This window comes from Chionomys nivalis, chromosome 13 (genome assembly GCF_950005125.1).
Source record: "Chionomys nivalis chromosome 13, mChiNiv1.1, whole genome shotgun sequence".
NCBI classification, from domain to species: Eukaryota; Metazoa; Chordata; class Mammalia; order Rodentia; family Cricetidae; genus Chionomys; species Chionomys nivalis.
This window is the reverse complement of record NC_080098.1, coordinates 64980622-65008589: the sequence shown is the minus strand read 5'-3', so window position 1 is coordinate 65008589 and position 27968 is coordinate 64980622. Positions and strand designations below refer to the sequence as shown.

The following is a 27968-nucleotide window of genomic DNA, read 5'->3' as shown; positions in this document are numbered from 1 at the left end:
AAAAATAAAGAGGCTGAGGCAGGTGGATTGGTAGTTGTATACATAGCAAGATCCAGCTGCAAAAAAAAAAAAAAACATTTTGATAACTGTATTTATGCAACACTTAATGTTTCAGACCCTACTATGTCAACAATTAGAGGCAGTGGTTCCCTGTCCTCTTTGCATTTCTACTTGAATAAGAGTTTATTAACTAGAAATATTTGCCATGTTTTGCAAAGTTTTGCATTAAGTTGCCAGTTGGTTCGCTTCCTGTATATTCTCTGTTCAGATTGCAGAAATAGAATAAAAGGCTCCTCCATGTGGGTGGTATAGACTGTCCAGGTGGTTTTAAAAATTTCATAGCTGGGTGGTTGTGATGCCTGCCTTTAATTCCAGCACCCAGGAGACAGAGGAATCAGTTCCAGGACAGGAAGAGCTACACAGAAAAACCCTGCCTCAAAAAAAAAAAAAAAAAAAAAATTCCTTGAAGATATCAACTGTGTCCAAAACATACTACTACTTAGATTCAAGAGTGATTCTTTCTAAGGCAAAGTATAGGAATGACTATTGGAAGAAGCAGATAATTTTTTATCCTGACAGAAAATTGGGAATGAAAAAGGCCACTTGTCACTTTGTCTACTTTGAAATGGAGTACTTGACACAAGCTCTTTGGTTTCTCCCACTTGTGTAACCAGTAGAATACAGAACCAGTGGCCGAGCTTACTTTTGACCCAGACCTTAGGAAACTGGTAGCATGCTTCCTGTCTCTGGGAACACTTGCCCTTGGATTCTAGTTGCCACATTTTAAAGAAGCCCTTGAATAATCCTAGTCAAATTTAGTATCTGTGAGCAAAAAACCTGTGGCTTTTACTAGGATCATTAACTATGGAGTGATGAGGTATGTGATTACATCAAGAGGAGGAACACCTTAAGTATCTTGCCAAGTAGCTTTTAATCTGAAAGTCTGAAATCCTAGAAATAGAAAATCTAGAACAGCTCTTCAAGTTCCTTAGTTTTTTGTTCTCGATTTTACTTATCCAAATGATTTTCATGTTTGTGTGGTGGGGCCATGTGGCATGTGCACGTGAATGCAGTTTCCTACAGAGGCCAAGATGACATATGTGGGGTCCCAAGAGCTGGAGTTACCTGAGATTGTAAACTATTTGATGTGGATACTGTGAACTTGTGCGCTCTGGGAGATTGGCAAGCACTCTTAGTTGCAGTCATCTCTCCAATCCCTATAAGCTAATTTACAAAAACCCACACCATAGGAATTGAGCATCTCAGTGACACAGACATAGGCAGTGGAGACATAATGACTAACAACCCAGAAATAGATACCAATAAATTTTTCCTCAAGCAAAATGTGTTATCAATAAATACTACACTAACTTTAGATACACATCAAAGCTCAATAAGGCTTAGGACTAACACCCTTTTGTACAGAGCTTTTTTGTTTTTGAGCAGCTCTGGCTCTCCTGGAACTCACTCTGTAGACCAAGTTGACCTTAAACTCAGAGATCCACCTGCCTTTGCCTCCTGATGGGATTAAAAGCATGCAACTACCACCCCTCTTAGGGAGAGCTCATTTTAGTAGGAGGCCTATCTATGTTGAATCTTAGCTAGATTTAGTGAAATCAGAAACCTGCACTATTATGTGGACTTGGGATCTATTTTCATAAACTTGGGTCTAGTTGGACTTTTGGGACTGACAGGCCCATCTCCATGTTGTTTACTAGATGAGGCTAATGTCAAGAACACACTGTATTGTCTTTCTTCCCTGGTCCTCACAAAACTCTTAGGTGTTGGTCTGAATATCCTACATTAGAGTCAACTTGTCTACAGAATACAAGAATAGAGCACGAGTTAACTTGTAATTTATTGTGTTTTTTTAAAAGACAAAAGTAGAGTATTGAGAATAATCAGAAACAAACACAAATATACTGGACCATTTATTAAAAAGTTCAACTTGCCATCAGAACATAAGTACAGAAATCAAAACTGATTTATAATTCAGTTTTAAAAGACAAATTGGAGGTAAAAAAAATAATTAGGATAGTCAGAAATATATAAACACAAGTACATCAAACCATTTATTAAATGGGGCTTTGTGTAAGTCTCCCACTAGTTATTTAGGATGAAGAACAAGAATGAGCATTGTTCTGAAGTGGGGTGTTACTGTGTGGCCTAAAACTTCAAGGCTCAAACAATGCTCCCACTTCCCCTCTTAAAGTGCTGAGGCTACAGGTGTGTGTCACCACAACTGGCTCAGTTAATTTTGGGACGCAGTCACTAAGGAAGAGATACAGAATAATTCCACAGAAACAAATAGCAATCAGAATGATGTATCATCATCCAGGCTTTGAATATTCTTCCACACTGAAATTTCATTGCCAGTAAACAATTTTCTTTTGGAGATTTGGCCAGCCATTTCCGCCAAAACCAAAACCAAAGCTGACGTTGGTTAATTTGCTTTCAACTTCCTTTTAGCTTCTTTATGTTTCTTCCGACAATCCTAGGAAATCATAAAATAAAAAGCTGTTATTAAAAATAAACACGAATTTCTTATGCTCAGCGAAGTAAACTTTAAGTTATGAAGTCATAGAAATCCACTCTGGAAGTACTCACTGGAATGCAATTTTTGTTTTATGTTTAGGGAACTGTAACTTAGACTTTGAGAAACCTCCTGATTTTCTGTAACCTAGGAGACTGGCTACACTTAGAACAGTCACTTTAAATGACCCAGGCTCCTGGCATGCATTTGTGTAACGTACACCTTACTAGTAAATTGCCATCTGCTGTTTGATATCACTTGGAAGCTGGCTCTGGAAGCAGGGATCCCCTTCCCAGTCATTGCACACCTCAGCTTTTTTTAATCAAGTGTTCTCCAAGAACCTTTGTCTGGGGCTTGGAGAGATGGCTCAGTGGTTAAGAGCATTGCCTGCACTTCCAAAGATTCTGAGTTCAGTTCCCGGCAACCACATGGTGGCTCACAACCATCTGTAATTAGGTCTGGTGTCCTTTTCTGGCCTGCAGACACACACACAGACAAAATATTTTGTGCATAATAAATAAATATTAAAAAAAAAAGAACCCTTGTCTGGGAATTGGTTGGCCTAGCAGCTCAGTGACAGAGAAGGAAGAAGAATAAGACAGCCCAAGAAAACACAATGCCCTTGAGAACAGCTGGAAAATGAATCATTTCCACCAGATGTTACTACGTTTATTCTATGATATACAGCTGCCTCTAGTGGGAAAGAGAGGCTGGAAGTTTAGCCAAGTCAAGCTCAGGTATGTATGGACAGAAAACTCCATTGGGAACTCCTATTCAGTTTCTGCTGGAATGTTTTGAGTACATGATTTGATAGTATCTATCTATCTATCTATCTATCTATCTATCTATCTATCTATCTATCTATCTATCTATCTACCTACCTACCTACCTACCTACCTACCTACCTACCTACCTACCTACGTACCTATCCTTCTAGTTTGGCTTTCTATATACTTAATAAGCTCACTCGTTCAAAATAAAAAATCTGCCCCATTATACGTAATTTTACAGATTGCACAGAACCTATCATAGTTGAATTAAACAATCTTTTTTTTTTTTTTTTTTTGGTTTTTCTGTAGCTTTGGAGCCTGTCCTGGAACTCCCTTTGTAGACCAGGCTGGCCTCGAATTCGCAGAGATCCGCCTGCCTCTGCCTCCCAAGTGCTGGGATTAAAGGCGTGCGCCACCACCGCCCGGCTCTTTAAGTTCTTTTTAGTAGTATAATTCTAAAAGTTTAAGGCATGTTTTCAGCTGTCATATTTTTAAATTATCGTTCCTATAGTTCTTACACTAGGGGAAAAGTAACACTAACATAATACTGTATCTGGTTTTGGAGGAAATCAGTATGGAGAAACAATTACTCACCATAAGGAGACTACTTGTTCGGGCTTCCCAAGAATTTCTGCTAATACTACTTCCCACACCACTCCAGAATAAGTTAGAACCTATGGGAAAAACAGAAGCATGAGACAGCAAATTACTGAATATTAAAATTGCCAATTCTAGTACACCATAAGCCTCAGAGATTTCATGTGGACTTGTAGAGTACTGAAAACTGAGGGCTTTTGTATGTTAATATCTAAGCAAGTCTGTATAACAAAAAAGTTCTTATTGATAATGAACAAACAATGAACATGGTAACAGAAGCACTATTGGCCCCTAAGAGCTTTATAACGGAGGGGAATAAAGCACGTTAGAGAACAATGGGTCAGAACCTGCAGATGTAGCTGTGTCGAGAACACAATGAGCAAGAGTTGTACTACTACCTGTTCCACACCACGGAATGGAAGAATAGACCTACCATGAAGTCTGTCGTCATTCTCAGAGAAAAAGAAAAATCTAGTGCACTCTTTCTCAGGAAATGCTTCTCTGAAAACAAGTGAGAGAAAAAGGCAAAAATTACTTTCAATGTATAAGAAGAAATTATTACAGCTGGTATGATAGTATATGCCTGTAATCCCAGCATTTGGAAAACAGAGATAGGAGGACGAGGAATTCCAAGCATCCTTGGACATATAGTAAGTTCAAAGGTAGTTTAGGTGACATAAGCCCTGCCTAAAACAAAATAAGAAACCCAAGTAGCAAAACAAAACAAACAAACAAAAATCAAAGAAATAATTACAGTGAAATTATAAAATATCCCTTTAAAAAAAAGTTGCTCTGCAGCAGGATGGTGATGGCACACACCTTTAATTCCAGCAAAATGGGAGGCAGAGGCAGGCAGATCTCTGTGAGTTTGAGGCCAGCCTTGTCTACACAGTGAGTTCCAGGACAGCCAGGGCTACACAGAGAAACCCTGTCTCGAAAACCAGGAGGGAAAAAAAAAGAAAACCAGGAAAAAAAGTTGCTCTGCACTTGCTCATGTTACTTTGCACTAAAATGACCACATCCCATCTCTACTCAACAGTCTTCCATCTAGTTTTGATAATGAGGAATTAAGTATAGACTCTGTCTTTCGCATTCTGGATGTCAATATTCATTCCCATTGTCACCTGGTTGGCCAGTGTTCCCCAACTGGTATCCAAATCAGCTACAGCATCTGATTTCCAAACCAGGAATATTCCCATCAACCTCACTGCCCTACCCATGCCGTACCTGCTACAAGTTGCCATCTAAAAATCACCCTCTCTGTTAGAAAAAGGTTAGAGAACTCTGTAGAGCTGGAAAAAATTTGTCCTAGATGCTTGCATAAAGCTGCTGAAGCATGTTTGACTGACTTTATAAAGCATGGCACAGTTTACACACAAACTGCTTACCCAGGGCTAGGCCTTTTGTGATCTGCTTCTTTAGTAACTTCTTCTTCTTCTTTTTCTTCTTCTTCTTCTTCTGAACTACTATCTTGGAAGCGGGGATCTTCCTGATAGACTATCTTCCCACGTTTCACTGGCTCAGTTCTATAGGTGTCTATATTGTTATGACAATGAAAGGTTATACAATTATGAATGAGTGACAGTGTACTTTTCTAAACAAAGTAAACTGTTCCCTGTCCATGCAAACATGAGTAAATGTCTAATACGTTAAAATAAATATTATCATTGTTTTTCCTCCAGTTTTGGTGTTAAAACCAGGGCCTTGTTCATGATAGGCAAACATGCTACAGTTCTAGTATCTAAAATAATTAGGGTTATATTTTCAATTTTAAAATATTAAAAGCTACTATTTAGTGATCAGATAATGAATATAACATTATAAAAAAGAGCTAAAAGCTAAAGGTGTATGGTTGAGTAATATAATTTTCAAAGAACAAGCATAACCTAAGTGCTGTTAAAAGAAGCCTACAGGGTTGGTGTGGTGGAGCATGCCTTTAATACTACACTCTGGAGGCACAGGTACTTGGCTGGATCTCTGTGAGTCTCAGACCAGCATGGTCTACATGAGTTCCAGAAAAAGCAGGGCTATGTAAAGAAACTGTGTCTCAGAAAATCATAAAAACAAAACAACAACAAAAAGCCTACAACACTCAATGAAACCAAAGTCTCTTCTTGCTTATTCATATACAAGGGACACATGCTTATATTTGTGTTTTCAACTCTTTTGTTTGTTTTTGTTTTTGTTTTTTTTCGAGACAGGGTTTCTCTGTGGTTTTGGAGCCTGTCCTGGAACTAGCTCTGTAGACCAGGTCTCGAACTCACAGAGATCCGTCTGCCTCTGCCTCCCGAGTGCTGGGATTAAAGGCGTGCGCCACCATCGCCCGGCTGTGTTTTCAACTCTTAAAATTGCTTTCTGGAACTGCTGTGAGATCTGCAGAATCTCTCACAATTTTCCAAGTTTCAAACAACTTTAAAAAATAGAACCAAACCAACCAACCAAACAAACAAAAAAAACCAATCACTGCTGGGCGGTAGTGGTGCATGCCTTTAATCCCAGCATGCCAGAGGCAGGCAGATCTCCATGAGTTCGAAGCCAGCCTGGTCTACCTTCCAGGCCAGCTAGGATTGTTACACAGAAAAACCCTGTCTTAAAAAAACAGAAAGAAAGAAAGGAAGAAAGAAAGAAAGGAAGGAAGGAAGGAAGGAAGGAAGGAAGGAAGGAAGGAAGGAAGGAAGGAAGGAAGGAGAGAGGGAGGGAGGAAGATTGTATCTACATCTAATTATAGGGCTAACATATTTCTCACACTTGGCTCTCAAAGTTTTATATATATATACACACACACACACACATCCTGCCTCTTATAGGAAATTCTCACAAAAATTCGTATAGGAAATGCATACTTGAATACTTGGTAGAACAATCTTCTGAAAAAGTGTCTTATCCAAGTGTGGAACACATTTATCATCTTGGCACTCAAGAGACTGAAGCAAAATACCCTAAGCTATGGCTGCCTGTAACTCCAGCTCCAAGGGATCCTACTCCCTCTTCTAGCCTCCTAGGGCACTCAAACACACCCCCACCCACCCACACAATTTTTAAATAGTGAACGGTTTCAATTTTGTTATTTTTAAAATCCATGGAATTTTTTTGATCTTTTGAGGGTAAATCACCTGAAATAGGATGCAAAATTGTAGGAACTTGCTTTTACATTTTCCACTACATTCTGTCCAATCTAAAAGGATAAACTTTGAAATAACTGGCATATTGATGACATGACATATTTGTATAACTCCAAAAAGGTTATTTTGTTCCTTTCTGTTAGTCATGACATCTCCAGACACATTAAGAAATAGAGCTATAGCCAGAAGGGTACACACCTTTAATCCCAGTACTCAGGAGGCAGACGCAGAGGCAGAGGCAGGTCTCAGAGCGAGTTCCAGGACAGCCAGGGCTACACAGAGGAACACTGTCTGGAAAGGAAACAGCTATCTAAATATAGCTTATTTGTCCAAGACTGTCTGCATTTAACAGAAAGAAGGAAATGGGCCATTAATGTCTAGCCTCCACTCATATCAGCTAGCTTCAAGTCTGTTCCCTTTAATGAAAAATCACTTTTTTAACCCTGTAGGGACATCACATTTATAATCAGGCTACACTGAATCTCATATTGTTTATGCAGACTGAAAGACAACACGAAATTGATTATACTTAATGTACATTCCACCAATTAAGTTCAATCTCCCTGAAATAAAAAAGATGGAAAGAAAAAAAAACCACACCTTCCTTTGTATCTTTAGTGTCTGAATCAAAAAAAGAGAACGTGAACCCGCTGGTCTGCTCGGCCCCACTTGTCAGGGTTGCGGCATCAGTGACTTCCTCAGTTTCCTCTCGACCACAATCCTCATTCCAGGGTGCGTCTTCTTCCTTTTCATCTGTGTTCTTCAGATGTTGGAATATTTCTTTCAAATCTGTAGTGATGTTATGATACATGTCTTGGGATACTTCAGGCAGTTTCTCAGCTTCTTCCCTTTTCTTCTTCCTTTTTGCTTTACTGAAATGACAAATACAGACATGCATGTAACAAAGACAAGCTCTGAAAATTTTCTAAACATCAGGAAAGGTAAAGTCTTTAGATAATCTTAACTTTATCCTTGAATCTTAAACAGAAAGATTTTTTTTTTAACACAAATTATCTGTAACACCCAGCACTTGGGAGGCAGAGGCAGGCGGATCTCTGTGAGTTCGAGGCCAGCCTGGTCTACAAGAGCTAGTTCCAGGATAGGCTCCAAAGCTACAGAGAAACCCTGTATCTGTAACAGATGCAAATCCTAAACATGAGTATTTTCTTAACATTCTTTAAACTACATTCCAGGAATTGAACTGTCAGTAACTTTCCTGAGTGTTTTCTCATCTGCAAAGTGAACAGGTTAAACCAGATGACTTAAGATTATTTTAAGATTTATAATTCTGTAATTTGAAAAAGGAATCAATTAAAGTTCTTTTAGAAGTGAATTACAAATGTGCTATGTCAATTATCTTTTGCAAAATTTTTTTAGATTGTCATCTTTCCTGTATTTAGAAATGAATATACTTTGTTTGATCTTAGACACGCATGTTTATAATATTGAGTTTCTAGCTAATAGATTAAAATGTTTACCAATTAAGAATATATTCCAATTTTCCTGTTTTTTTCTTCTCTCTTCTCTGCCCTCTACCGGTCCTTCATAGTTCCTTGATTTTTTTAATTTTTCTTTTTAATTTTTCCTAAATTGTAATACCGTAGTCTCTGGGATGATTCAGAATCTCAAATAAAACTTACGAGATATCGCAGTCTTTTACGGCTCTGTTTCTTCTAGTTTGTGGGCTTCTGAACCACATGGGCGCTAAAGTAATAAAAGACTGGAGAATAATGGAATTCAGAGATGCGAAGGGGAGAGAACCGCATCGAAGGACCCAGAGCTGCATTTAGATGAAACCATAGCAAAAGAAGTTCCAGTAGTGAGGGTACCATAACCGGAAGCTGCGGAGCCAGGAATATGGAAGGGGAGGTTCTGAATAGTCACTGTTTTGTTGATATAGACCGTTTTCAGCTCACGCAGAAACTAGGTCCCAGGAAAATCTGTCTGAGGATGCTGCGGAGCTTTCTCGCAGCGGTCAGTGGGTCCACACGCACCTCTCCCCAAAGACCTGCTGACTACCAGAGTCTGGGAGAGTCGCTACGTTCCTTTGCACCAGTCCCTTGAGGTCTGCCGCGGGGAATGGTTCCCAGACTGGGCCCCGCTGCAGCTGGCTAAATTCACTTTTGCAAGCATGTATCTGCTTCATAGAGTGACGCCGTAGGTAATGAGCTGGAGTCTGGACTGTTGGCGTGTTTGTCGTTCCCAAGGCCCTCCGTGAAGAATCATAAAACATTCTGTATCAGAGTCGTGGTGGGTGGTTTTGTTTTTGTTTGGGGAAACCCTTTATTCCTTTTCTTACACGTACTGGTGAGCCCTTGATTATTTTTTTCCCCTGTCCGTATTTTCTGGTTCCAGGCTTGTAGGTAGATGTCGGAGGTTTTGAGTCATGTTAGGCTCAAAGCTCAGCAAATAAATAAATAAAATAACCTCAAATGTTTTAATCCTAAAAAAAAAAAAAAAAAAAAAAAAAAAAGAATATATTCCATGCCAGGCAGTGGTGGCACACGCCTTTAATCCCAACACTTGGGAGGCAGAGGCAGGCGGATCTCTGTGAGTTCAAGCCCAGCATGGTCCACGGAGCGAGTTCCAGGACAGGCTCCAAAGCTACCTAGAGAAACCCTGTCTAAAAGAACCAAAAAGAATCTATTCCATATATGTATAAGAAAAAGCAATCTGGATGGTAGATGGTGTACACCTTTAATTTCAGCACTCGTAGGCAGAGGCAGGTGGATCTCTGTGAATTTGAGGCCATCCTGGTCTATAAAGTGAGTTCCAGGACAGCAGAGCTAATACACAGAGAAACCCTGTCTTGAAAATCTAACCCTCTCCCCAAAAGAAACCAAGAAAAAAATAGAAAGAAAAATAGCAAAAATTAATGTACTATTTAAAGTGGAAGTGAACAGGATTGTTCTGTTTATTTTTTTTTCTTCGACAAAAAATTATTGGAAAATAGCTTGTCATAAATATATTTTAATCACATTATCCCTTCCCCAATTTCTTCCAGTTCCTCCCCACTTCCCTATCCATCCAACTTTATGCTTTGTCTTCCATTAAAACAAAAAAAACCAAAAAATAAATAATACACATTAAAAATAACACCTCAAAAACACAAAAATGAATGTCTAAAATTCTACAAAAATACCACTGAGTTTGTTTTATGCTGGCCAACTAGTCCTGGACGTGGAGCCTCTCCTGAAGTGTGGTTAATACCCAGTGAGACTCCATTCTTCTTTTGTCAGCAGGTGTCAACTGCAGACAGCTACTTAGTTAGGGTGGGAGTTCATGTCCAGTTGTCCCTTTCAGTTCTGGGGACACCATCTGGCTTGAACCTGGGCAAGCCTTGTGACTGTTTCCACAGTCTCCTGTGAGTTCATATGTTTATCAGTCCTGTTGTGTCTAGAAGATATTGCTACCTTGGAGTCATCCCTCACCTCTGACTCTTAACATTCTTTCTGACTCCTCTTCCACATGGATTTCTGAGCCTCTAGAGGGCTATTTAACTATTTAATGGTACAGACCACCTCAGACAAATCGTTTATACTTCTTAAGTCAGCCAAACTAGATTTCATACAAGTAAACCTATGAAAACTGAACTCTACAAATACCAGTGTCATATAGACAGCTCTAAGCCACTGCCATTGAACTACCATATGGGAACTTAAATTGGTCCTTGATACTTTATAGAGTTAGAAGTAAATATCCACTGGAAATTCCTGGAGCACAGACTCAACCTAGTTACCTCTTGTAGAAAGAGAACATAGGAAATGTGACTTCTGAGAATGGGGTCATGGCAAAAGCCTGAAGGGTCTTGAAGATGCTTTTAGTTGAAACTACACGGCCTTTAAGAGGTTGTAAGGGGGGGCTGGAGAGATGGCTCAGCGGTTAAGAGCATTGCCTGCTCTTCCAAAGGTCCTGAGTTCAATTCCCAGCAACCACATGGTGGCTCACAACCATCTGGATTGAGGTCTGGTGCCCTCTTCTGGCCTGCAGATATACACACAGACAGAATATTGTATACATAATAAATAAATAAATATTAAAAAAAAAAAAGAGGTTGTAAGGGTTGGGAAAGTCGACGAAATTGTACTGGGATTTAGAGGAGAAATTCTAGAAACACTGATACATGTGATAATGAAGAAAACAGAGCATATACCTAAATGTCATGAAAATCTAGCTAAAGAAATGTCCAGGTAACTACTGAAGGTATTTTCTGGTTTCTTCTTGTTGCTTTAAGTGTTAATAGGAAAGAGTGAAAATAAAAGGGAAAGGGAGGGCTCTTTTGCTTGTTTGTTTGGTTTTACAGGAATCAGCCATGGGTTTGAAGATTCTTAATCTTCAGAGGCAAATGACATGAAATTTAAGAAAATGGTTCCTAGCCGGGTGGTGGTGGCGCACGCCTTTAATCCCAGCACTTGGGAGGCAGAGGCAGGCGGATCTCTGTGAGTTCGAGGCCAGCCTGGTCTACAAAGGGAGTTCCAGGACAGGCTCCAAAGCTACAGAGAAACCCTGTCTCGAAAAACCAAAAAAAAAGAAAAAAAAAAGCCGGGCGGTGGTGGCGCATGCCTTTAATCCCAGCACTTGGGAGGCAGAGGCAGGCGGATCTCTGTGAGTTCGAGACCAGCCTGGTCTACAGAGCTAGTTCCAGGACAGGCTCCAAAACCACAGAGAAACCCTGTCTCGAAAAACCAAAAAAAAAAAAAAAAAAAAAAAAAAGAAAAGAAAATGGTTCCTAAACAAATATCACATCTGTGAAAACATTATCTAAAGCATAAGCTGGCAAACTTCTGTAGTCTAATAGTCAAATCAAGACTATTGCTTACTTATCCCTTAATTGCATGCTAAGAACATTTTTTTTTCTTTTTTAGAGCTTTATTTTTATGTATATGAGTATTTTTCCTGCATTGTATGTATGTGTATCACGTATGTGCCTGGTGCCCCCAAGAATGGTTTTAGAGTTTGAAATACTTAATGAAAAAAATATCTCACACTATGCAAGAATTATATATGGTAGCTGGCTCATCAGTTAAGAGTACTGGGTCCAATTCCCAATACCCACACGACAGCTCATAGCTGTCTCTAATTCCAGTCTGTATGTAACTTCAGTTACAGGGAACTGATACCCTTTTCTGGCCTCACAGGCACCAGGCATGCACATGGTGCAGAAATGAACATGCAGGCAGGACACCCATATATATAAAAAAAACTTATATATGATACAAATTTCAATGTCCACATGCTTTTTTTTCTTAATTTTTTTTTTTAGCTTTGATTTTCAAGACAGGGTTTCTCTGTGTAGACCTGGTTGGCCTCAAATCCACAGAGATTCACCTGCCTCTGCTTCACAAGTGCTGGGATTAAAGGTGTGAGCCACCATGCCCTGCAAGAAAGTATTTACAACAGAAGCTATCTGACTGAAGAGCCTAATTTAGTCACAATTACCCTCTTTACAGAAATTTACAGACTTCAGTTTAAAAATGAAATGAAATCCTTTGATACCTAACCCTGGCCCTGGGCAGACCTAAAGAACTTTATTTGTTCAAGCAGAGGGCTTTTATGTATCTTATTAAAGTCACTAACTCTGCAGCTTCGTCAAAATTTAAAGGAAAAACAGACTAGGATTTACCTTTCTTTTTCGTTATCTTCTTGTTTTCTTTCATAAATGGCATGGTCATGCTTTGTTGGGTCATAACGTACAATATCCCTATGTAAAAAGAATACAGGTTGAAAGAGATAAATTGAAACATTAATGGCAATTTACAAGTTGTCACTACAAAGACCCTAATTAAAAGGCTGTGATGGTTAGTTTCAATTGTTTGCTTGATACAATGTAGATTCACCTTCAAAAAGAGTTTCAATGCAGGCTGTATAAACTAGGCTTCTGATGCTCAGGCTTTCCCACTATGATGGACTACAATCTCAAACTGAGTTGAATAATCACTTTTCCTTAAACAGTTTTTGTTAGTATTCAGGCATCTGTACTGGCCTGCCCTTAAGGTCCTGACAGGATACATCCTCAGCTATAGCCACTAAGGGCACCTCCTGCACACATTCACTATATTCCCTTTTAAAAGGGCCTTGCCCACCTCCCATCCCTCTCTCCCTCTCTGATTCTCTGCCTGTTTCTCTCTTTCCCGCCACCCCCTGCCTCTCCCTTCTTTTCTGCTGCTCCTGTCCTCATAGGCTAGTCTCCCCCCTCACCTTCTTCCTTTTTACATTTCCTTTCCCCTAATAAAATACTCCTCCAAGTGAACTATGTCACTTGCTTTCTTTTTTTCTTGCACTTTTTAAAATACAGCACTGGTTCCCTGATCAGAAAGGACTCTACTAGTCTTCGTCCTGCCTACAGGCAGTCTGAGGCAAGCCAGGACCCTGGAACCCAGTCCATATTTGACAGCCTTGCTTCTCCAACTATGGATCACTGGGCCCCTCCATCTAACACTAATGGAGGGACCCTCTTTTCCACCTGTAGCCATTTTCCACGAGTGAGGGCTCATCTCTCGAGCATGGTTTCTCGCCTTTTGGCCTCATGAAGTCCTGGCACCAGGCAACTATGGCTCTCTTGGGCTCAGAGCCTTGTACCCTGCTGTGATTGAGAGATCACTAAGTAGCCTATGCCGTCTTGAAATTGATCCTCTTTGAATTCCTAGAACACTAGGAATTACAGAACTTTGGGTCTTACTTATCTGTTCTCCCCAGTAATTTATAAAGGACTCAGATGGGCTGATATGTAACTCGGGAAAAACAAATGAGTGGCAATATTTACGGCCCTAGGTTAAACCATAAGCATCACAAGAAAAAAACAAAACAAAACATGAGTTTTAAATTAAGTTCCCTAACCACTTATGACAAAGTGAAACTATCACGAATGGGACAGAGCATAAGCCATACTTAAATTTCTTAACAGCTACTGATCCTTTGCTTGTAGGGTTGCTCAAGTTGATGTTTAAAACACTTTGCACAACATTCAGTGTTTGCTTTCTTTCTGCAGCAAGTTCATCTTCATTAGTTTGGTTTTCATGTAACTCTGAGGAAAGAGAATAAGCAGTCATCTCTTAATACTCATTGCTACAGAAAACCCAATCAACATAGGTGCAAATCCATGCAAAGTACACCAAATCACATATTTAGCCTCAGATCTATTAATATCTCTCTCCAGAATTCTTGCCACAAAAACATAGAAATCATATGACTAGCTAACAAAATATCCCACTTCTATTTATAACTGAGAAAATAAAATCTAGATTAATATCTTTGGTGGCAAGTCTGAAACTTTTAAAGACTAAAACGCATAACGTAAAACACAAAAAACTGGAGGAAATGAAAGAAATCACTGAAAAAAAGCCAAGAAAAAACAGTTGAAGGAAATGAATAAAACTGTTAAAGAACTGAAAATGGAAAAAGAAGCACTGAAGAAAACACAAATTCAGGGAATTCTAGAAATGAAAACTATTAAGTAAGGGAACAGAAACTAGAAAGGCAAGCTTCACCAGCAGGATGTAAGAGATAGAAGACAGAATCTCAGGTGTAGAAGACACAATAGAAGAAATAATGCACTGGTTAAAGAAAATGTTGAATCTAAAAAAATCCTGACACAAACATCCAGGAAATCTGGAACACTATGAAAAGACCAAACCACAGAATAATAGGAATAGAAGAAAAAGAACCCCAGCTCAAAGGCCCTGAAAATATTTTCAACAAAATCACCAAAGACAAATTTTCTAATTTAAAGAAAGGCATGCCTATAAGGTACAAGCAGCACACAGAACACCAATAGACTGAACCAGAAAACAAAGTCTCCTTGTCAAATAATAATCAAAATACTAAACATAAAGAACAAAGAAAGAATATTGGAAACTGCAAGGGAAAAAGAACAAGTAACATAAAGGCAGAACTATTAAAACTACATCCAACTTCTCAATGAAGACTCTAACACCCAGAAGGGCCTGGACAGATAACACCCAGACGTGCCTGCAAACTCTGAAAGACTACAGACGCCAGTGCAGACTACTATGCCCAGCAAAACTTTCAACACCAGAGATAGAGAAAAAAAAGATATTCTATAATAAAGTCAAAATTTAAGCAATATCTGTCTACAAATCCATCCCTATAGATTGTAATAAAAGAAAAAAAATTCATGAAAAAAAAACACAGGAAAGGAATAGAAGATAGACAGACAGACAGATAAATAATAGATAAATGAAAAAACAAGAGCATCTAGGTGCATGGCTGTAATCTAAGTAGGAATCTGAGGGAGGAGGATCACATGTTTCAAAGAAGAAGAGAAACATATGAACCAGCACCCTAAAAATACCCAACTACTACTGGGCGGTGGTGGCACACACCTTTAATCCCAGCACCCAAGAGGCAAAGGCACGTGGATTTCTGTGAGTTTGAGGCCAACCTCGTTTACAAGAGTTCCAGGATAAGCTCAACAACTATAGTGAAATCCTGTCTCGAAAAACCCAAACAAACAAACAAACCACCCAACTAACCCCAAAACAAACACACAGCATGTACACCAGAGGAAGATAAAGACTCTTCCTATTAAATGTAAATTAGTCATCTTCTGTGTTTTCTAATTTAGTATAATTATGTTATATTGAAATACATATAAGGAAACTTAAGAATTATTAAGTATACATCTGACTAAAAACTCTGTTTAATTCATTTGTTTATTTGGTTTTTCAAGACAGAGTTTAAATAACCTTGACTATCCTGGAATTCACTCTGTAGAACAGGCTGGCTTTGAACGCACAGAGATCATCTGCCTCTGCATCCAAGTGCACCAGGCTGGCCTGGAACTCAGAGATCCGCCTGCCTCTGCCTCCCAAGTGCTGGAATTAAAGGCATGCATGCGCCACCACTGCCCGGCTACAATTCATTTTAGAGTATAGTTTCTTCCAGTGTTAAATGAAGGAGAAGCACCAGGTGACTTCCTAGCTTTGATAGCAGGGCTGTTGGGACAGTAAATAGTTACCTTTCTGTTCTTCTTCACTGTCACTCTCTAAAAATCTAGAGTCCATTCGGAATCTCTCATCATTTCCAAAATGAGACTGCAAATCCATGAGCTACATGGAAAAGAAACACTGTCATGATAAGCACATTTTGAAAAAGTCTCTAAGTACCTCCTCACCCTCTGAAATTCATAACTACCATCTGCACAACTGCACTGGATATTAACAAGTAAGAGACGAGAGAGGATTCACTCCCACAAAAATTACCCTACACTGAACTGTGCCCTTCCCTTAACCTATTTAAGGACTACCTCTAAAACCTAGACATGCTGCTACTGTCTGTGTTTTCAATCTTCACTAACCTTCTGGCCTGCTCTGCCCTCAAACTGAGGTTTAATGTTGAACCTGGTGCTGTCCTCCTTGGAATCTGAATCTTCATCATCGCTGCTATCAAACAACTTCCCAGATGCTTTACCCACAGATTCCTGTTATACAGATTGAAAAAAAAAAAAAGAAAGAAATATTAACTGAAATAATCAGCATTTCCTTACTAATGTTAATTTTATGCTATATTTAAAAACCAACAACCCACTGGGCAGTGGTGGCACGTGCCTTTAATCCAGTACTTGGGATACAGAGGCAGGCAGATCTCTTTTTTTTTTTTTTATTAATTTTCGAGACAGGGCTTCTCCGTAGCTTTTTGGTTCCTGTCCTGGAACTAGCTCTTGTAGACCACAGAGATCCTCTGCCTCGAACTCACAGAGATCTGCCTGCCTCGAACTCACAGAGATCCGCCTGCCTCTGCCTCGCGAGTGCTGGGATTAAAGGTGTGCGCCACCACCGCCCGGCCAGGCAGATCTCTTTAAGTTTGAGACTAACCTGGTCAACAGAAAAAGTTCCAAGACAGCCAAGGCTATACAAAGAAACCCAAAATAAAAACAAAACAAAACAGCATTTACAGAAACAAGTGTGTGGTGGGCCAGATGAAAACTCTGACTCAGGCATAGTTAACTGGACTCCTGGATTATTAATCCACACGCCCTGTTGCCACTTGAATTTGGGAATTAATAACCACAAGCAAGGACACTCCCCATAGTCTAGCATGAATAATGATGAGACTTTGTATGAAGTAGCAAACAGTTTCATGGGTAAGAAACATTTCCAAGACCCCTGCCATCTCAGGGTGTGGTGGCTTGGGCAACAAGGGAGTTGCTAGGAATTTATGCAGAAGTAGTAGCTGTGTGGAGCTCTTGCTATATAACAGACGCTACAGCTGCTGTGTTGGTACACTGTAGAATCAGACTGATGCAGAACTTTTCAGGTTAAAGGCAGCCTAGGCTATACAGCATTCCTACCACAAAAAGGAAAACAAGTGTGGGAATCTGGAAAGTAGATTAATATTTGGAAGGCCTTACTGTCACCAGCTCCTTTCCTGGACTGTTTTGCTCCTGAGTGGATGTCTCTTCCGTTTCACTTTCATTATCAGAAGCAAAGACAATGTGTGTTTTTTTGTTCTCTGGATGACCATCCTAGTGAAACACAAGCAGCATCACGTTTCTAGACAGCCAACAGTCTAGCCATGTCCACATCTATCGTCTCCTCCCATCCCTTATGCTTCTTTTCCTTGTCCAGGGGATACCATTATCATCTGCTATTTCTCCAAGACAGAAGTTCAGGCCTCCTTTCTCCTATATCCAGTAACAATCAAACTCTATTAATTTGACCAAGGTATCTTTAAGAACCACCACTGTTATGGTTGTGGTCCTTGACCTCTACAAGGTTCTCCTTGCTTCCAGATATGACTCCATTATACTTATTGTTTATGTCATGACCTGAAGGATCTCTAAAATAGAGGCTAACAAACACTATCTGTGAAGATTTAGAGTAAACACTTTAGACACTACAAGTCACAGTCTTTGTTGTGTGTTAAAAACTATTTGGGCTGGAAGCTCTGTGTATTGTAAAATGCCAACTCCTACTCTAAAATGTACACAACTAGCTGGGTATAGTAGCACATGCTACTATAGACTGAAAATGCACTCACCAAATTTGCCAATGCATTGTGCACCAGTTTCTTCTGCACTTCTCTGGCTTTCTGCCACACTGCCAAGGCTGCTAGTCGCTTCTGGTTGTCTTCAGCATGTTTATCCTTAGCACTCATACATGATGCATCACTGACAGAAAGTGAGAAACTAGCTGTGCTTTTCTGAGGGTCTTCCCTGAGAGACACCTTCGGTGGTTTCTCAAGAGATGTCATGTTGCTTGAATCAGTGTCCTCTTTCTCTGATGTTTTTCTACTTTTAGGCTGATGGCAAGTGTCTCTGTCAGACTCTATCTTGTGACTCTTTGCACTAATACTTAGGGACTTTTTACCATTTAATGGCAACAGACATGAGAGAGGATTCTGACTTTCCTTGTCAAAACAGGTAGAGGACATGACTTTATGGCTCTGGCTCTCAGAAGTAGACTGTCTCTTTGGAGACTGAATGTGGTTTGGGCTGTTTACCTTCTTTGCAGGTTGGCATGAAGTCAATTTATTTGATGAGCCATTAGCACACTTGGATCCATTTTCTATAAAAACTCTGTCAGGCTCTTCATGTTTCAAGGAGCTCCTTGATTGTTCATTGATATTATTAAAGTCAACAGTCTCTTTCAAAGTTTTATCCCCTGACTCCTTTGCATAGAGACCACCTATTCCCTTAAAGGCCTGGAATTTTAAGGTGATTTCCTCTGTTTTTTGTCTGCTGTAAGTATTCTCTTCCTCTAAAAGGGAAGCCACAATCTCCTCAGGACAAATGCACCGCCGGCCACTGGGCAGGTCATTGGATGTCTTAGGACTCTTGGAGGTTGTATTAAATTTGCAGTGGCTGCTGTTTTGTGAGCCATCACTCTCATCGTTTCCTGGAACCTTCTGATGACTGCCAGCCAAGCATTCTAAATCAGCCAAAGTGAGGTTCACTCGGGGACAGTTTTTCATCAAGGCTTTATATTCTTCATCTTCCTCAGACTCTTCACTGTCACTGGTGTTAGAGTCAGGTGGAAATTTAGGATTCAGAAACTTTCTTTCATGACCCAGGTCTGATTCTTTGTTGCTTTTAGTATTCTGTACTTCAACACAATCATTAGAATGCTTTATCTTTTTAAAAGAACTTCTCATGCTTATAGGCTTTTCTGGCTGTGAAGATTCTGCACTGTTTTTTACCTTAACAGTGTTTTTCTTCATAGCAATAATTTCATCTGTGTCACTGGAGTCACAGTCACTGTCATTTCCTGAACTGGTTGAAGAACGAAGTCTGTGAGTATCTGATTTGAAATCATCCCTTACAACTTCAAAAGGATCATTTTCAGATTCGTTTACCAAGGAATGCCTAGTTTTCTGTAAGTTTTCCTCTTTTGCAATCATCACTTTTAATTCTTCTTCAGAGTCAATGTCATCATCAGACATACGACTTTTATTCCAGATAATTTCAAAGTCAGAAGTATGAAAAACCACGTGTTTAGGTTTCTGAGTACCAGAACTGGGCACATGGAGTGATTTAGAAGGAGCAGCAGTACTAGGGGCTTTCCTGTGTGCAGTCGTTGGCTGTGTTGATTTGTTACTCTCCATCACCTCATTAGTCCTTAGACTAATATTAGAAACCTTGGACTCCATGGGACCCTTGCTCTTCTGCACTTTCTTAATCTTCTGGGGAGGGACATGAAAGTCAGAAAACTCTCCTCGACGTTTCTTACTCATAGGGTCATTGCCTCCTTCCAATTCCCAAGTGAGGTCAGTTATGGGAATGGTTTCTGTCAAATTCTCTGATATCTTTTTTAGGTTGTGGCAGTATTTTGAAGGATCATATTTCATAATGTTACTCAAAGTCAAGGAAAAAGCAACAGCAACAAGTTTTAGAGAAACCTACCAATCTGGTGAAACAGGAAAAATGTTACTAAATCTTGAACAAGTCCTTTGTTTCATCGACTTTCAATTTCCTATCAACATAGTAAGCGTCTAGGGTCTAGAAGTTAACTATACCATATCCAAAGCTAATTCAATACCATTATCAGTTGAAAGAAATCACTTCAACGATAAACATTACAGCAATCTGATGTGCACACACACTGTCTGCACAGAAGCACAGGATGCTTGCTTTTCAAAGTATCAGATAACTGACTTCATGGAATAGACATTAGAATTTGCTCACCTTGGGTTCCATATGACTTCTCCATACACGATTTTCTTGCTTATTGGCCTATTTCTACCTAGTATCTTCTTTTCAGAACTACTTTATAAGTTTCTTATAAAACTACCTCAATTTCTCATAAGTCTTCTTTAACAATGGCCCCTTATTCTCTATTCCTGCACTGCTCCATAGCAAACACTTGTAAATCCATAAATACTAAGAATTTTTTTAAAGACAGAATCTTACTACATAGCCCTGGTTGGCTGAAACTTGCCATGTAGACAAGACTAGACTTGAATTCACAGAGATATCTGCCTCGGCTTTCCAAGTGCTGGGACTAAAGGTATGTGCTACCATATTCAGCTTGTAATAAGATTCATACATTAACAAATGTTTCCTTGGGGCTAGAGAGATGGCTCAGTGGTTGGGAGCATTGCCTGCTCTTCCAAGGGTCCTGAGTTCAGTTCCCAGCAACCACATGGTGGCCTGCAGGCAGACATAATACTGTATTCATAATAAATAAATAATCTTTAAAAAAAAATAAAACAAATGTTTCCTTGGTAATGATTCATATCACTTAATTGCATAAAACTACACATCACTCATTATTCTCAATGTGATTTATATATGTAGAAGAATTAGCTTGCCTTGAGAGAAAGAGGTAACATGCTGAAAACAATTAAAAATTTATCAATAGAGGCGATGAAATCCTAAAGATATTTTACCATTACTCTGGGAAATAATAATTACTGTGAAATGCTGACCAAAGGATATTTTATGTTTATGTTGATTCTTAAGGTGAAGAACGGGTAAGACTCTTCCAAATTTACTCACAACCCAATTCTAAAAGACAAAAAAAAGGACTTATAATTGTCATAAATATAAATGAAATAATACATAATGTAATTTTTTAAGTTTTTGACAATAAAATAAAAGGTCTCAAAAAAAAAGTATGAGGAAACAAAAATGAAAGAAAATTCCAACTATATCTTGGACAGTATTTTAGACACACACACACATACATGCACATACACAGAGCTACTAAAACTGTGGCCATGGTCTGGATGTAGTGGGACACACCTGCAATCCTAACACTCAGGAAGTAGAGGCGGGAGCATTAAAAGCTCAAGGTCATCCTCAGTTAAGTATCAAGTCTGAGACCAGCTTGGGATATAGGAGACTCTGGAAAGAAAGAAAGAAAGAAAGAAAGAAAGAAAGAAAGAAAGAAAGAAAGAAAGAAAGAAAGAAAGAAAGAAAGAAAGTGGGGAGGGGGAGGGAAGGTGAGGGAATGAGAGAAAGCATCCATTGTGATGGCATATGTAAGACCCGTACACCATGAAGCCAGCGAAATCCCAGCAAGAATGGGGCAAGGATTGAAGAAGTCCCACCCCTAGCTGAGAAGCAATTGGCAACTGATGACTCCTAGGAGAGGAAGAATTGGTTTTCTTCAGGGACATGGCCACTAAAAGGTTACCAATGCTCTAGTAGAGAGTCCTACATCTATGCACATATAGGTACGTACTAAATGAGTTCAGTGGGTTAAAAAAAAGGTAACAAATTATAATTATGTTGGGAGGCAAAGTAGTGTTGGGGTTAAGACAGAAATTGGAGGGGAAGGAATAAGAAATGGATTTGATCAAAATACATGCATGAAATCCTAAAGCAACAGTAACAATAAAAACACAAATAGTTCTGAAGCAAGTAAGAAAAGCAATCTTGGGACCTGCCAGTCTGTATTACCACCTGCATCCTTAGGAAGCACCCCCTCCTGCTATATGTAAAGTGTGGGGAAGATGTACAAATATATGTTGAAAATTAAAAACAAGCAAAACCTTCGACCTGCATGCTATCTGTTCCAAAATGGAGAGAAAGCGTCAGCTTTGGATGTCACACACCTACAAACACGAGCTCTCAGAAGATATGGCAGACAAAGTTTACTGAAGGAAACTCACTTTATGTCCTGGTACCTCCGTGCCAGGCACAGCTTTCATATGGAAATCTACTCCTCCCATCTTTTCCACTAAGTTGGTGTTGACAGTGGTTGGTTTATCTTTCTTTGCCTTGGCTTCTTCTCTTTCTTGAGCTAATCTGTATTAATTGAAGGGCAAGTAAAAGCAAATCAGCCATGAAAAATGTTTAGCAGTGCCATTCAGGTAACCCTGAGTGAGTAACAAAATGTCATTATAGCATTAGAAAACAAAACACTTCTTTAAAAGCATAATTGCTTATACTATTTTCTAAACACACAAAACATTTTCATTGTAGAATGACAAAAAAGCATTGAAAAGCAAAAAAAACCACATATATCTTTAATCCCACATTGTTAACACTTGTCTACATCAGCTTCCATTCTACTCGCAAACACTTACAATGTACCCTCCCACGCCTGTGCTCTGCTACATGAGCTGCATCAACTCTCCTTCACGGCAGATAGGAGACCACAAACCACAAGCTCTACTGATGTAAAAAAATAATTATTTTATATTATATATAATGATATTCTTTTATTTATCCATTTATTGATTGATTAATCGATTATGTCTGGCTGGTGTCAAATCATGTAGGCTAAGCCATCTATTATGACTACATATCCAATTCTTTCATCCACATATTCTTAAATATATTTTATTCTGAAAATGAGTTGAATCTTTTCCCTTAGAGAAATTAGTTTTGACTAAGAAAGCTCTAACAGTTGTTATATAATCTTGCTTTGAAATCACATGCAGAATTATTATGTCTCTGAATGGCCCCATAGGTTCATATATTTGAATTCTTGGTCTCCAGTTGGTGAACTCTTTTTTTTTTATTTATTTATTTATTTATATTTTATGTATGAGTGCTGTGTATGAACACCTGCATGCCAGAAGAGGGCATCAGATCCTATTACAGATGGTTGTGAGCCACCATGTGGATGCTGGGAATTGAACTCAGGACCTCTGGAAGAACAGCCAGTGCTCTTAACCGCTGAGCCATCTCTCCAGCCCCAGTTGGTGAACTCTTTAGGAAAGATTAGTAGAAACTGCCTTGCTGAAGGTGGTGTGTCACTGAGATTTCAAAAGCCTAAGCCATTCCCAGTTGGTTTTCTCTCTGTCTCATGCTTGTAAATAAGATGTAAGCTCAGCTACTGCACTAGCACTATGCATGTCTGCCTATTGCCATGACTGGTCATGGACTCTAACCCTCTGGAATCATGGGTCCCCAAATTAAATGCTTCATCATGGAAATAGAAAAGTAACCAGGACAATGTCTCATGTATATATCTTCTTTCTCTCTTTGCATGAAACTGCACTTAACAATCAAAACCAAAAAGTGTAATTCAGTTTAGGAAACTTTACCTTTTTGACATAGAAACACTTTCATATTTATAAGACATCCTAATGGATCATCTATAGATAGCAAGAGATAGAAATAGTTTAAATGTCCTTCAGAGTGAAGAGACACTGTGGTAACAGGCACTTCTGATATACAGATAGTTGTTATAGTTTTTACAAAAGGGGGAAAGCCATAGAAGATTGTATTAGAAAGAAAAAAATAAATACATATACATGCAATACACATGCACATGTAACAGCATTGAATTCTCTTTCTGAGTGGCTTAGAATGAAAGGAGAGTGGAAAAAGACTTCAGCTTTACATGCACCAGTGTCCTGCTTTCATTTCTGTTGCTGTGATAAAATGTCCCAAATAAAAAGCAACCTAGGGAAGAAATGGTTTCTTTACGGTCACAACTCTGGGTTATAGTCCATTATAGTATACTGCAGGGTAGTTAAGGCAGGAACCTGAAGCACCTAGTCACACCCACAGTAAAGAACAGAGAGAATAAATGAACACATACATACTCCTCAGCTACCTTTCCCTTTAGTCTAAGGCTTCAAACTGGGGAATGGCACCATCAGTTTCCAGGTTAGGATTTCCCAGATCAATGAAATAAATCAAGGCAATCTGCCACAAACAACCTACAGTAAGTCAACCTGATGTAGACAATACTACATTAAAATTCATTTCCCAGGTGGTTCTAGGTTGCATCAAGTTGTGAAACTAATCACGAAAACTAGTAATATTCTCAATAATTTCAAATTAGTTAGGCAAACTTATAAAAGCAATTATACTATACAGAAAATGGGTTTAAATACACGCAGAGAAAATCTTACCTGTGTAAAAAGCTTTCTTTTGCCAGCTGAATTTGTAGTGTTCCACCTTTCCATTTTGTTTTGTTTAAAACAGACATACCTATACAGTAAAGAATTGCCAAAGTTCATTTCAGTGCAAAACTGTATTTCAGCACCTTTTCCTCCTTAATTACTTAGTACTAGGAAAAATAGGTTTATTAGTCACAAAGAGATACCTACAATGTAGAAGAAAAAGTGAAGCAGAGAAAAAACCTAGGCTTTCTGTATTATTCTGACCAGTTAGAAGTTTTCTCCCTCTTCTTTTAAAAAAGGATTTATATTTATTTCAAGCATTTTACTTCGTGTGTGTGCGTGTTAATATGCTCATTTGTGTGTGAATACCTCTGAAAGTTGAAAGAGGGCATCAGATCCTCTGGATTTGTAGTCACAAGTGACTGCTAGTCACCCATGTGGGTGCTAGGAAGTGAACTTGGGTCCCCTGTAACAGGAGCAAAAATTGTGAACTATTGAGTCATTCCTTCAGTCCCTGCTTGAGGTTTCTTTCTCTCAGTTACTTGAAGGATGACAGAAAAAAGTAATATATAAACTGTAAAGCAAAACTTATGTGCACATTGTTTATCGATTCATTTTAGGAACTTCTGGTGAATTACTATTTATTTACTATTTTGTTATTTTCTATACTATAAATAAACAATGAAATCTTTTCAGGGTGAATGAGAGTACATTTTGGGATCCTGTAGCATTATCTTTCACCTCAATCCAGTCACCATCGCAAAGCATGTACAAACACACACATTAGCTAGTGATTAAAACATGCTTCAATTGTTGTGCGATTGTGGTTGATTTTTCTAATACCTTTTGTCAGCTTCCTTAATGTAACTACTAACAAAATCTTCCATGCAGGTAGATACTTTACTGTGTTCTAATGTACTATTCAATCCTTACAGTAACATTACAAGTTAAGACACTGTATCTTTTCATTTGCTGGACTGAGAAGTTTAAATAAACTACCTTATATATACTCGCACCAAAAATAATGTTTGCAAATGTAATTATAAAAGACTGATTATTTTCTTCCAATGGTATGTGTCTTTTACTTGCTTTTCAGCGCCTTTTTCTTTTTTGACTTCTAAGAAATCAGAATACATTAACGGACATCAACAGAATGATAAATCATCTCCCCCATTTTAATCACTGACAGCTAATATTGACCCATAGCTTTACTAATCTCCTAGTAATAGATGTCATAGTTTCAAAGATAGGGTCTGACAATGTCATATTCTAGTGTCCTTTCATGACAGGTCTAAAAGACAAAGCTTAGCTGCCCAAGAAAAGAATGGTCTTAGGAGAAGTGTGGCATAATGTCCAGTGGGGTAAGTGTAATAGGCAACATCTATGGAAGTTTGGTCCTTTGTTTAAATTATTTGAAAACAGTAGTTTCTGCGCAAGGCTACTAGCATGTGATACTAGATCTTCTGACACTAACTGAATAAACTGAAACATCAGATATATGGCCACAGAATTCTCTTGATCATGGTTGCCAATCTACACAACTCAAAAGTGACTAGTAAGGCTTAGATATGGAACCAAAGTCATTTCAGTTACACAACCACACTGACAAATAGAATAAAAAGTACATGATGATCTTACATTTTTTCAGGTCCACTTCTGTTATTTTGATGTTAACATATGCAAAGACCTTCTGTGAATTTCCTAAAAAAGAAAATTTGGCTGATTTAATTCATATCCAAAGAACAATGTAAATCTCAATAGTTTTTGTTTTTTATGAGATGACTGCCTGGCTTTGAACTCAGACAGCGGCCTGCCTTGGCTTCCTTAGTGCTGGGATCAAAAGTGTGCACTACCATGTACAGCCCTAAAAATTGTTCCAAGTTTTAAAAGTTTATAAACACTTATTCTTTGAAAAAATACTTTTTGCATACCAGACCAAAGACTTAATTTTTATAAAACACAAAGTTTTTTTTTTTTTAAATAAAACGAGTAAGAAAAAAAACCCTCGAGTTAAGACACACCTTGACTATATGCTAGTGACATTCTATTCAACAAGAGACTTAATGCTAGAATGTTGACTCCTAAAATTTAAAGTAAAGACGCTTTGGAAATTTAAATGTTTTATAATTTTTCTATTCCAAAATTAATTTTTATATGCAGTACCTCAAGGAGGCCATATATCATTTTCAATGTTCAGTGCTAAAATTCAGCTCCAGAGTTGCTTTCTTTTGTAATACCTGCCCTGAGTTGGTATATATTCAGTTATATATTTATATATAATATATAGTTATAGATTTACCTTGGTCATCTTTCCGAGTGATGATCTCCACATTAGATACTTCTCCAAATCTGCTGAACTGATTTTGTAAGTCTGTCTCAGAAATGCCTTGTCCAAGTCCACCCACAAAGAGGCGCTTCATTTCTCTGTTGGCTTTCATAAATACTGGGCATTCATCTGGAAAAGTAATTTTGTGTAGAAAACACTTAAGAGCTTTTCACAAATAAAACACAAATCTTGGCCTGAAACTTCTGTGCCAATCTGGTCTTATGGAACTACGCCTCGCTATTTGTATTCTTCAGATTTTATAAAAGGAAATTTTACAAAGGCCCTACATTCACGTTCTCAATGAACACACTTTGGAACTGCACCCACCTGCACAGCGCTTTCTATATACAACACAACCACAGTTACTTTATCTTACCCTTTTCATTTTCTTTTTCACAGAATTGGGTGTTCCCGCTCTCCCACCCCGTGATTCGTTTGGACATTTATTTTAACAGTTACTGACAAAATAGTAAGTCAAAGGCTAAAACTATCTCCATCCTGGAGCTCCACAGTCGTAACGGAGATAAAGTCTGCAGCTACAACAGTACAGCATAATACAAGTGTCCCCAAAGCACTGCTCAGGCAGAAAGACGGGAACTAAAGTTATACGTTCGACATTTTTCCCCACTGTGCGCCTCAATTGCACGAAGTACTTTGCGTGGTTCCCACTGTTCGGAGGGGCAGGAGAGGTTAAGACTTCTCCCAGAGCCACTTAGAAAATGCCAGTGGTGAAGCAAGGCTCATACTCTGAAACTGTTAACACTAAACTACCATGGTTGCTGGAAAGGTTTTCGGGAGGTCCCTCCATCTCGGTTAGCTCTCAGTAGATGCTCAGCTCTCACTCAAACTTTCCTCAAAAGCTGGCTGACGGCTTCCAAGCCGAGATCACAAAACGGCCGGCAGGAGCGCAAAGCCAAAACCTGCTGTCTGGGAGACATCTACAATGTACCACTTCTTGGCAGCCTCCGCCCCATCCTACCCATCCCGCCTTCCTCCTCTGAGAAGTCCCAAGCTAGGAGACAGAGGTTAGGCCCAACAGCCCATCACTTCTCACACGACAACACGCTCAAGAGGCTTCCCCTCAGCACTAGCGCAGCGTAGCCCGCAACGTCTAATTTACACGTGCCAGCAGGCGCACTTTCTTTTCTTTCCTGCAGGGTTTCCAACCCGGTCTCCTAAGGTTCCGTTTCGACGCAGTTCCCGACGGTTCTTTATTTCATCTGCCTTCATTCTAACTAACGTTCCGCTACCTTCTCTTCCACGTCTGTAAAAGGGCCGAGGAAAAAGCTCCGTAATTCCTACAGAGAACACATGCCGCCACTTGAAGCCCGACTTCCGGGTCGAGTAAGGCGGAAGTG

General features: G+C 39.0%; 1 protein-coding gene across 3 annotated transcripts; it reads right to left on the bottom strand.

Moving 5' to 3' along the window:
- Positions 1-1924: 1924 nt before the first annotated feature.
- Nol8 (nucleolar protein 8) lies at positions 1925-27943 on the bottom strand. 3 transcript variants are annotated; one of them, XM_057787997.1, is made up of 17 exons: positions 27861-27943; positions 26584-26739; positions 25923-25985; positions 24294-24372; positions 22095-22230; positions 20917-20985; positions 18021-19829; positions 17392-17505; positions 16339-16461; positions 16000-16090; positions 13911-14046; positions 12646-12723; positions 7623-7894; positions 5289-5436; positions 4334-4401; positions 3898-3977; positions 1925-2494 (listed from the first exon to the last, which is right to left on the bottom strand). In XM_057787997.1, exons 2-17 carry the CDS (start codon positions 26720-26722, stop codon positions 2444-2446), a joined length of 3456 nt encoding a protein of 1151 aa, XP_057643980.1. In that variant the 5' UTR covers positions 26723-26739; positions 27861-27943; the 3' UTR covers positions 1925-2443. The 3 variants fall into 3 exon arrangements, with proteins under 3 accessions (XP_057643980.1, XP_057643979.1, XP_057643978.1); XM_057787996.1 differs by lacking the exon at positions 27861-27943 and adding an exon at positions 27590-27717; XM_057787995.1 differs by lacking the exon at positions 27861-27943 and adding an exon at positions 27382-27573.
- Positions 27944-27968: the final 25 nt, after the last annotated feature.

What these genes read in the sequence shown, in the direction of transcription:
- Nol8 (XM_057787995.1), bottom strand. Translation starts at nt 27,418, where the DNA reads ATGGAGGGACCTCCCGAAAACCTTTCCAGCAACCATG. An exon ending in AGGGCAGAGCAGGCCAGAAG is followed by an intron (nt 16,091 to 16,338) that starts GTTAGTGAAGAT and finishes TTTTCCATGTAG; the next exon opens with CTCATGGATTTGCAGTCTCA. An exon ending in GAATGACGACAGACTTCATG is followed by an intron (nt 3,978 to 4,333) that starts GTAGGTCTATTC and finishes TTTTTCCCATAG; the next exon opens with GTTCTAACTTATTCTGGAGT.